The sequence below is a fragment of the Pelmatolapia mariae genome, unplaced genomic scaffold, assembly GCF_036321145.2.
Source record: "Pelmatolapia mariae isolate MD_Pm_ZW unplaced genomic scaffold, Pm_UMD_F_2 NODE_ptg000549l+_length_27227_cov_1, whole genome shotgun sequence".
Lineage (NCBI taxonomy): Eukaryota > Metazoa > Chordata > Actinopteri > Cichliformes > Cichlidae > Pelmatolapia > Pelmatolapia mariae.
Genome location: NW_027052233.1, coordinates 11,970 through 23,815, shown reverse-complemented (window position 1 = coordinate 23,815; position 11,846 = coordinate 11,970). Strand labels below are relative to the sequence as shown.

The window sequence follows — 11,846 nt, the reverse complement described above, 5'->3', positions numbered from 1 at the left end:
AACTTTTTTTATGCTCCTTCCCAGCTTTTACTCATGTCTAGCTGGGATAACCAAATTTACTCAGGGCGTTCTTGATGTGATGTTTTTCTGCTTCCCTGGCCACTGTGTCTGTGGGGATGGTGTTCGCTCTCTTTTGTAGCATCCTGATGACACCCAGTTTATGCTCCAGTGGATGATGAGAGTCAAACCTTAAATATTGATCCGCATGTGTAGGTTTACCAAACATAGGTAACCAAATGCTATCTGATAAAGTGTTAAATTCTGCTCTATCAGAGTTAGTTTTAAACTTCAGTTTTGTTTTTGTCGTGGTCCGGAGTCTGTGACTCCGTGTTTATGTTTTAGTTTATTATTATTCTGTGGTTTTGGTTACCTTTGGTGCTTGTACTCTTCTGTTTCATGGTTCATGTTCCTATGTTTTGTGTCCCCCAGTTTGTGTTAAGTTTGTGTGTTTTGTCATTACGTGTATGTGTTTTACTTTGAAGGTCCCTGTCTGATCTCAGTGTGTTCAGTTTACTTTTCCCCTGTCTCGTCAGGTCTGATTACTCCCAGCTGTGCCCTCTTCTGTCTCATTCCCTCGTTATCCTTCTGTGTATTTAAACCTCGTGTCTGCCTCTGTTAGTTGCTGGTTCGTCTGCGCCTCTCCGTCCGTCTCTCTGTTCATTTCCCCTTACCTCCCTGCATATCTGTTTCCGGTTAGTTTCTGTTAGTTTTTCCAGTTTAGGTTTTCTTAGTTTTAAGCTCACCCTCACCATCGCTGTTTGTATTTTCTTCTGTTAAATAAACTCACCTGCACCAGAGGTGCTGCATCTTGGGTCCTATCTACAACTCCACACGTCTGCCACGCCAGACGTGACAGTTTTATTGGTTGATTATTTTTCATTTCAGGAAACCAGCTTTAAAATTTGATGATATGATCGTCACTGGACACCCTTGATATGCCTCGAACACACAGAAGTCATAGCTAGATCTCACCAGTATCAACATGAAAAATGTTGAATTCATTTAAATGTTATTTACTTACCACCAAATCACAACAAGTCACCTCAAGTTGATTTATATTTGATATGTGGTCTGGAGATGAGAAGTAGGGTTTCCTAGTACCTCCATCTCCTACTTCTAACAGCTCAACATTGCCACCCCCATACTTGCTGTCGAGTTTAACTCCTCCTCTGTCTCCTCTGCTGTTCTAGCAGCATCATTAGAATCACCAGGCTGTAACCTCCATAACCTCCAGAGTGGTGCTTTTTGTTTTGTTTGTTTTTTTATATCCTGTTTTGGGGTTTGTTGGACTCCTGGGCCCTGTTTCAGAAAGCCGGTTTAGAAAACTCAGAGTTAAAAATGATACTCAGGGTTGAGTAACCCCGAACTGTCCAACTCGGATTATTCGGTTTCAGAAAGGCTGATAACAATTAGTTCAATCAACGCGGAGTTGCTTTAACCCCAAGTTAAGCGCGCGCACGAGGATACATAAAGCCCTGATTAGTGGAGCACAGATTAAGCGAGGCACCATGGAGACGGAGGGAAAGAAGGCGCGGTCAATGTATTTGACAGCGCTTGAGGCCGAAATTCTGATGGCAGCATATGCTGATAACATGCAAATTTTGCGGAAAAAAAGTAACACAGCCTCAGCTGCAAAAGAAAGGGAGCATGCATGGCAAAACATAGCCGACAGAGTCAATGCCTGAGTGTTAATTTAAACATTGATCTAGGGATTTCCACCCATTTAACACGTTATTTTATTATATTTCATTTTATTGTTTATTTCATACATTTTATTTTGTGATGTGATGTGAGCGCAGGTGCAACCCAACAGGCCCCAAACGTTCCTGGCAGCAAGTAAAAATGAAATATAAAAATATAGTCCAAACAGGTAAGGTGTAATTGTATTATGAGCCATAGTGCTTGGTCTGTTTGTCCTATGTAAATCAATTGCAGTTAGAGGCTACATTAATTTTCTTTCTGTAAGCACTTATTGAAATTATCTGAGCACATTACAAGTACATATTTGCTCACTCTGTATGCTCAAATGTGACCCGTTATAGCCAACAGAAAAAAAGCGGAGGCCCGAAAAACAGGTGGGGGTCCTCCACCACCACCACTCACAGAGGCTGAGCAGTTGGCCCTCAGCCAAAACAGTGGGCGCCCTGTGGCTGAAGGCATCTCTGCGGGGACATCCTCTGAGTCAATAACCCCGCAAGACACAAGTGCCTACATAAGAGGTAAATTCAAAATAATACATGATGTGCATACATCCTTTCTTCACAGTCACCTTTGCAGTGCTACTCATTCATTTGATAAACTCTTTACCATAATGAATTATTTTGTAGTGAAGTTATTTTCCTACTGATGTTGCCTTCCCTCAGTCTTGGTTGTCTTTGAGAGCATAATGACAATGAAGTGTAAGGTGATTGGTATGTGTTTGTTAATTGCCATTTGGTCCCTTGTAAGTTATAAGTGACCTGTATAAACCTCATATTCTATCAGTTGATGGTGATGGTGTACTGCATCTGGTGCAGCCTCCTGTTGAGCCAGACCAACATGCAGTTGTGAGTACTCTTAATACTCCACAGATTATATGAGTTTACAGTAGAACAGCAATGTTGTTAATTCCTCTACTACAGGAAAATAATGAAGAAACATTGACAGCTGTTACAGAGGAGGAAGCAACAGAGACACGTTATGAGGTTTACATCTTACAATGGAAAATATAACAATTGAATAAAATGTGGTACTATAATAAAACCATGGACTTTCTATGTCTCTAACAGAGTGATGATGGAAATGCAGAGGAAGAGGGTCCAGCCACTTCTCCAACAAACCTTTCCTCAGTAAGATGCTCAGCACTGATTTACAACCAACCTAAGTAGGCATGTACTATGAATGTCAATGCTATTTCCTGTGTTTCCATAGCTCCCTGTAAAGCAGCTGTACAAGACCTATTTGATCAGGAAAATAAAAAAAATGCGACTTTGAAATGGAACACTTCAAGCAGCAGATCCAAAAGACCAAGATTGAGATTTTACTGCTGGAACATCAGTTAAGGGTGGGTGAAGTGGTCAGAGATGGACGAATTATTTCAGTGTTTGAACAACATAATAATATACTTATTAATACTTTGTGTACAGGAAATACAGGCGACCAATAAAGCCAGTTGAACAAAATATCTGTTTATTCTTCTTTCAACATGTTGAGGTGATGGGTCAAAGGAAATTATTGTGACATATGGTGTCTCTGACTGCTCTTCCATCTTGTATGTCCGTGGGAGGGTCAGGATGTTCATGGTTTGGATCACTGCTGATGTTTGGTTCAGAAGAACAGTGTTCTCCTCTAATTGTGGCAATGTTGTGAAGAATCACACATGCCACAATAATGTCACATGCCCTTTCTGGGGTGACCCTGAGTCTTTGAAGGCACTGGAACCGGGCCTTAAGCATTCCCATAGTCATTTCAACTCTGGCTCTTGTCCTGCAATGAGCCAGATTATATTGCTGCTGTGGGCCCGGTTCAGGGTCAGGGTAAGGGGTAAGCAAATAGGGTAAACATGGATACCCCCTATCACCAAGCAAGTAGCCAGTGAACTCTCCTAAGACAGAAGGATACACTTCAGTTCAAATGTCTCTGTAGCAATTGGTCTTTATATATTTTCAACTCACCATGTCCAAATTTTGTGCTCAGTGTACATTCACGAAAAATTTGTGAGTCATGAACAGAGTCTGGCCACTTGGCTTCCACATTTGTGATAATGTTGGCAGCATCACATATGATCTTCACAGTGCAGAGAACACAAATTAGCATCCATTACTATAATGAAATAATTTGTTAGTTTGAAATGCTACAGGGAACTATGTACCTGTACATTAATGCTGTGGAAAGACTTCCTGTTCACATAGTCTCCTTCATTTACTGAAGGAGCAATGATTGGAATGTGAGTGCCATCTATACAGCCAATCACGCCTGGGAACCCTGAAAATAAGTGTAGAATTTAAGTAGTAGTTCAAGTATCACCACATCATGAATTAGGTTTTGTTCATCCTGATACCTGCAATTTTGTGGAATCCCTCTTTGATAAATCTTGTGGGTCTATGACCGGGGAACACCACAAACGAGTACAGGAGACGTTTCAGTGCAACTGTCACATTCCTGACTGCCCGACAGACGGTAGCCTTGGAAACGTGCTCAGCGTCACCAATATTATACAGAAAGCTCCCGTTTGCAAAAAAATGAAGTGCAATACAAATAATATGTACAGAACTGAGAGAATGTCCGCGATGTGTCACATGAGCAATATAAGGCCTGAGGATGTTATTCAAATAAATTATAGATTGTGTTGAAAAACGGTAACGTTCACACAGAAAATCATCAGGACATGATAAAATGTCCAAACACGCTCTAATCACTCTCTCCCGGCGGAGAGCTCTGCGGAGAATTTGGGCTTCAACATCTACTGGCTCTTCAAGGAAGGGGCACGCCATGTCTGACACTTCCTACAGTCAGGTTTCCGACAAAGAGGCGGAGACAGTCAGGGTTAGTTGAAGTAAACCTGCTAGGGGGCAGGTTAGCTTCACGGAGTGTATCGTCATAGTAACTCACTCAGAATTAATCTAAACTCGTTTTGTGAAACCAAAAACCCAGAGTTTTCGTTAACTCAGGGTATACTTACTCAGAGTTTGCACTAAACCGGCTTTCTGAAACAGGGCCCAGGCCTGTTGGATTCCTGCCACCTGGGCCTTTCAGTCTCATTCAACAAGCCTCAGTCTGCCCAACTATCAGAGTCACACAATGACACCAAAGTCTATTCCACAGACTGAACCACTGTTGCCTGTAAATGCAGCATTGGTGCTGCTTCTGGTCACCTGGTCATTCTCTGGACAGGTCTATTGCTGCTACTAGGATGGCCCTCAGAACTAGTCCTTTGCCTTGTCCCGCTACTGGGTTGACCCTAAGTTGTCGTCTCATTGTTCTGCTCCTTGTTTCTCTGGTTTCTATTCTGGATCTGCTGTAGTATCTTTAGTTGTTTGTGTCTTATTTAGGTTTAGTCCTCTCTTCTTTTTCCTGTCTTGCTGCCCTCGGTTAAGATTAATGTGACACAGCTGAAGCCATGTTACTCCTCTGCAAGCAAGGTGAAAAGAGAAAAATGCAGACGGGTCCTAAACATTGTTTTGATGAGGAGTCCCCTGACCCATAGCTGGGGATTTAAATGTAGCTAAATCATGGGGAAGCACTCAAACAGTCCAGTTTGGTGCTTCATTGAGTATTCAGTCCCTTTTTCTTTGTGAAAACATTGTAAACGTTTTGTGTGTGTGTGTGTGTGTGTGTGTGTGTGTGTGTGTGTGTGTGTGGCTTTTGTTCTTTAAATTAACTGGAATAAACTGTTGATTGATAAAACCATAGGTTTTTTCTTATTCCTTGTAACTGAAGTAAGTACTCAGAATACCTAAGCAAACCATCACACTGTAGCTGCTCCAATATCTCACAATAACAAACACAATTCAAGTTTGTTTCTGCATAGACCGATCCTTTGTTAAGCCATCTGACCCCTACATCCTGTATTTGGGCCCTTTTCTCTCTAACCTCTACAAAGTCTGCATATGTTGTCAGTTTATAATAATTCTAGCGTGTTAGTGTCCATGTGGTCTTTGTGTAGAACGGACTCATGCTGAGTCTGACAATGTAGAGGTGTGAACAAAAGTTCTTCAGGACAGTTTCACACCAATGTTGTGGCTGAGCTATTCAAAGAAATTCACCACATTTGCATTTACATCACACTGCTACTAACACCAGTTTGTTTGCAGTCGGGGCAGGGGGGTTGTTCCTGTTTTCATCTTCCTACCACTTGACATTTTTTTCAGACTCACACAGTGTAAAATAGCTATCTCAGTCACAGAGTAGGGTTACTTATTAGACTTCTCAGATAATTCATTTTGAAACCCAAAACTAAATTGGGCAACAAGTTTGTAGTGAGACAGCTTTTCAGCAGCTGTTTTCCGTTTTTGCATTTAATGTATAAGGAAACATATGGAGAAGTGTCATACATCCCATAATCAAATGTCATGGTACTGAGTTTGTGTTTTATAGTTTCTGAAGATTCTTTGATTTCATGTTATTCATGTCATAGTCTTTGCATTTCTTTTTTCTTAGATATTTCCTGCAGTTTCAAGGATTTAGGTTTTGTTTCTACACTGTAAAATGTAATATTGTGTTTAATTAAAAATATTAAGTAGGCTGAACTCAATTTTTATCAATTTGTTATTAGAATTCAATTTAAGTAAGTTACCAGTACTTCGTATGCAAAAACACTGATCAACTCAATTTATTTGAGTTGTCTTAACTTAGAAAAACTATGTAAGCTGGAAGTTTTGCTTCTCAGTGCGGAAGGATGAAAGATGTAGTTTGAAAATGCCATGTCACTACCATCCTCCTCCCAAGCACGGATCAGTCAGCATGTTCATGGTGCCAGCATTTTTTCTGGAATATGTTGAGCAAACCTGTAGAAGCTTCAGCTAAAGATATTATTGTTGTCATTGCTGTGGATCTTTACCTGATACACTGACTTGGTGAGTAAATGTTTACTCTTATTCAAACTGATTTTGTGGCTTCTCTTAGTTTAGTACCAGGTTTATAATCTTGCTAGCTAGTTAGTGTTAGCCTAGCTTTGCTGCTGCCGCTGGGCTCATGTTACTTAAAAATTAACACCACAGCCTTAAAAACCTTATATAAAAACTATGTCTGGGAAATTTTCTGTTGATTGTTTGAAAAATAAAAGTGAGATAAGAGCCCAGACAATATTTTTCGGGAGGGGCAGCCGTTAGGGTGGGGTGGGGTGTGGGGTTTTTTTCAATCTGTAGCCATAACTAACTAACTATATATATCATGTTTAACCCGAGTAGCAAAAGACCGCAGGGGGGTTGAAAACGATATGCCAAGAGTTAGCTGTTCTCACCGTCTCAATCGAGCCTTGACCTCCCGGTCAGCAATCGCGCTGGTGAATAACAGAGCTCTCCGACAACGTCGAAGCACTTTTGCAAATATGTGATATTTTGATAAATTAAGTAGATATTTGAGCATTGCACAGCTACATTCTCGCCTGAAAATATCTTAAAAGGTTATTTTGTGACCCAGAAAGGGTAATCTGGGGAAAAGGAGGATCGCATTTGTCGGCCGCGGTTGTCGGAGCCTTTGTATGCTTACTTGTGAGTACTTGTAAACGCGGCAATGGCAGAGGAGCGTGGCTAAAAAAACTTTTAAATATTACTTTTTCTGGGTCACAAAATAAACTTTTAAGATATTTTCAGGTGAGAATGTAGCTGTGTAATGCTCAAATATCTACTTAATTTATCAAAATATCACATATTTGCAAAAATGCTCCGATGTTTTCAGAGACGTCTATTTTTTTTTAATGCTCTGCGGAAGCTTTTGAACATCTGTGGCACCTACTAATGTCAAATCTAGCCTTTATTTAACAATATAAGCAAACTGCTTTTATATTTAACCGACTTTTCTGTTTAGTTACATTTTAAATAATAATAATAATAATAATAATAATAACAATAGTATTTATTCTGTTAAAAAATGTGTTTAAAAACAGATTTTGTTGTGAAAGCTATAATCCAGATTAGTGAACTGTTAAATGGTTAAAGTCTAGGTTGTCTTTATAGTTGAGAATAAAGTCATATAGCTTGTCCTTATAAAGAATTAAGTTAAATTCCACAGTTAAATCATAAGAAACATTATGTTACATATAAACCCTGCCATATGCTAGATCTGGTCATTTGCTTATTAGAACCTTTAAATATTGGAAGTTAACTTTTAACAAGCATGTAATGATTATATTTAAATTAGATGGTCTTTTTTTAAACACATATCCTTCAGGCCTAAACTGGCAGTGCCAATACCACACATTCAGACACAGTACTAGATGGTGTTTTTAATACTGTATGTGTTAGTCTAATTTGGTTGTATGGGGTCTGCATTGACCCTCTGTGTTGTAAATTATAATGATTGCACAGTGTAAGATTTAAAGAAATTAGTTTACTGCTGAACTGTATATAACCACCATCCTTAACATTGTATTAATTATCATTTCATCAAAGCATTTATTGAAGCTGTTGGCATTATGTTATAATTTGTATTACAGGGGTTATCATAATCAAATATTAACATGTTTATTACAGGTGCAGTTATAACTACTTTAAAATGATTGAGTTAAATATATATATCAAAACTCATATGCTGAGTATATTGTTACAGTAAAATAGTAGCTGAGCAAAGGCCTGAATGTATTCAGCTTCTTGTGGTATTTGAGTTTGCTTAGTTACAGGTGACGGAAGGATGTCCAGTCCAGGGTGACCTCAAAGGCCTTAGGTCATCACCATATTCGCTGCGTGCATTAAAATCAATTGTTTGAACGACCTCTTCTGGACTATCATTGTTTTACTCTCATCCTCAATTTCGAACCCGTAACAACAGCCATTAAGGATCAAATCAGCTTCTAAAACATTTTCTGTTTTTTCTCCCTCTGCTTGCTGCTTGCTTCTTACTGTCTTTGAGGCTCGGGACCAGCACTCCTGCTGTTGGACAGAAAGACATCAACTCAGTGGTAAGTATTTTGGTTTTCCAATATATTAGCAATTGTCACTAACATTTATATTAACTAGGCTGAACTTTAATCATACTTTAGATCAGCCTGTTTTACTTATTGTTTTATTTGTGCTTTGGTTTGGGGAAGTTGTTTCTTTACTGGTCTTTTACTGTCTTTGTTATTAGACTTGAGATATGACTGCACTGTGCTGTTGCTGTTGACTCCAGTTAATTGTACAAGACGTGCTGTGTAAGTAAACAAACAACAAGTTTGGTCTGCGTTTCTTGAAAGATCACATCCCCCAAACTTAGTTTAGAGGGTCTACACTGTATATAGTGAAGTCTGCAAGTTTTCTAACAGCAAAATTTGTTTTGTGCCCAAAATCATTTTGCACATCATTAGAATGAAAGTTATTGGCCATGTTTGCATAGCCCTTTTGAAAATGATGCTTTCATGACATTATTGTGTGTCGGGTGGTGGTCAGGGCTGTCTAAATTGGAGTCTCCAAAAAATATGATTTTTTGCTTGCAGGACACCAGGAGAGATGGGTCCCCGGTCACAGATGGTGTGGTCAGTGAAGATGGTCGCCTGCAGGTTCAAGGTCATTGCATCTCCAACCCACATCCACTGCCACTGTACTTAAGGGAACATAAAGACTTTCTTCTGCATTTACATTTGGATCACCTCGATCCATGATAGTCGTTCAGGCAGTAATGCCTGCACTGGAAACGAGCCATCCTTAAAATATTACAACATTCCAGCTCCTGTGTTGGAATGAAAAACAAATGTGTTGTTTAAATTAAAGACTGCACTTGTGACAGAACAATAAATATATTTTATTTTGATTATATAAGTAATGTAAGTTCAAAACAAACTTGTGGTAGGCCTAAACTTATTTTCAGAATAATTACATCTGAGACTTTGTTTCATTGTAAGGTTATAACAGTGAATATAATTGTTTGTTGTTCAGCAGAACAGTGTCCAGTATGTTGGCTGTTATACTTTTCTGCATTTGAAAATAAAAGTTGGGCTGATTTTAACATCATTACAAAAAGGGTTGTTAATTATTTTTAATCATATTCATGTTACCACAAATTGTTTTTTGATTTAGTTGAACTTGAAATGTTTGTCAGTAGGTAAACAATTAGTATTGTACATTCAGAAATATCAAGGTATTCTTAATACTGCAGACTTACAATGTATAAGTTGTCCTAACAGTCATCTTAAGTAAGCTTTACTTAGTTTTTTTGAGGCAATGAGTTTGCATATTTTTCTTGATTTCTGGAAACTAAATAGGTTTTTACTCTGTACTCAAAGTGAATAAGTTGCCTTAACTTATTCATCTTAAGTAAACTGTTCTCAATTTTTTTGAGGCAACGAGTTTGCATAGTTGTTTTGAGTTCAGGGAACTAACAAGGTTGTACAGTGTACTCAAAATGAGTAAGATGCCCTAGCTTAATCATCTTAAGTAAAACTTTACTCAATTTTTTGAGGCAATAAGTTTGCATATTTTTTTTTTTTTGAGTTCTGTGAACTAATTAGATTTTACAGTGTATGCCTCCCCTGTATTTCATGATTCTTGTTTAATCAACCTTGTCTCTATGTTCATCCTATGTCCAGTCTATGTTCCCTCTGTCTCCGCAGTCACTGTGTTAAGCTTGCGTGTCTTGAGTCTGAGTTTCGGTCTGTGTGTTTCCTGTTTTATTTTGATAGTTCCTTGTCCTATGTTCAGTGTATTCAGTTTTGCTTCCTCCTCATCTCGTTATGTGTTATTATTCCTAGCTGTGCTCTCCTCCTCTGTCCCATTCCCTCATTACTCCCTTCTGTATTTAAGCCCTGTATTTCCTCTGTCCATTGTACCTCACAATATTGTGTGTTTCCTCTGTGCTCCTGGTAATTCCTAGTTCCCTATTCCCGGATTAGTTTTCTACTTTTTTGAGTTATATGTATGTATATTTTGATATAAAGCTGCCTCCCTTGGTTTTTTCCTTTGTTTTTGAGTCCTTCCTACCACAGCACTAGCCATGACAACAAATATTTATCTGAATATGACACATGAGGATCAGATGGACTGACTGTTTTTTATATAGTGCTTTTCTACTCTTCCGGAGCACTCAAAGAGCTTTACAAAAAGCAGTGGACCTGCTATACCTCCTGAGCTCCAGCCAGCCCCCACACACGCGTTAATCATCAGATTAACGCGTGTGTGGACATTTAGTCTTTAATATCGAACTTGCAAGGTACTGTACGCTCATTAAGATAATGTGGTGTCGCGAAGGAGAAATAACCGGAGACGGTTACTAAAATAGTGACAACGCCACCTGGGGGAGGGCGTTACACCCCAGGAAAGATTTCTATAGCCAATGAGAGGATTGCACTGGCTACCAAAGCCCACAGACTCGTTATTTAATGGCAGAGGTGAGACAAAGGAAGTTTATAATTCAAAAGTTTATTAAGAGGAACTACTAAAACATATAACTATAAGATCAAAAAGACACCTAGGGTAGCAGGGGTGGGAAGTAAAATAATTAAAACACTTTATTACCAAACGATGATTAAAACGACATACTCCCTACCACAATGCTACCCTAAAACAAGCACAATATGTTAAAAAGAAGCAACTAGACAAAATGGTGGAGACCGGCCACTTGAGGAGGCAACCTACAGGGAGGAGTGCCCAAGGGTGCCACCAATTACTCACCCGTGTGATTTCACAGCAAACCTCACTCACACTAAACTCTAAATGGTGCAATCTGCCTATGCCCGGTGTGTACACTCGCATGAATCGGGGAGGGGGTTCCACCTCACGTGCCTAGCCTCTGAACAAGCGGCCGCACCTCCGCTAAAGCAATAAAAAGAAAAGATAAAACATTAAACAATCAATAAAAGATCTACATAAAACCAACACATCCCAAATCACTGTACGTTATAAAAGTAGTGCATAACAAACAAAACGGCATCTGACAAGACAGCAGCAGTATAATGCAAACCACTCTCTAAAGGGCAATTCTGAGTAGCTTTCCTTAAGAGATATGCAGTGCTCGACTGCCTATTGCTCGCAGCCACCTTGGATTGCCAAGACTGCCAAATGCCTTCCCTCAGTAGTGAAGCGCAGCTGTTTTTTATAGCCGGGTAATTGTCGGCTGGGAAGGTGTGGATGTCAGTGGTGCGTTTATGGACATCATGTAACATCCTAACCCAGAATCTACTTCACTACAATAAGATGGGGCCTGATTATTTAAGACCTTGTATGTGAGGAGCAGGATTT

General features: G+C 39.3%; 1 protein-coding gene across 1 annotated transcript; it reads right to left on the bottom strand.

The window, feature by feature from the left end:
* Positions 1 to 3,200: 3,200 nt before the first annotated feature.
* Positions 3,201 to 4,561, bottom strand: LOC134623307 (putative nuclease HARBI1). The gene is made up of 4 exons (XM_063468464.1): positions 4,040 to 4,561; positions 3,851 to 3,963; positions 3,654 to 3,765; positions 3,201 to 3,583 (listed from the first exon to the last, which is right to left on the bottom strand). The coding sequence occupies exons 1-4, from the start codon at positions 4,470 to 4,472 to the stop codon at positions 3,201 to 3,203; spliced, it is 1,041 nt and encodes a 346-aa protein (XP_063324534.1). The 5' UTR covers positions 4,473 to 4,561.
* Between the last annotated feature and the right edge of the window lie 7,285 nt (positions 4,562 to 11,846).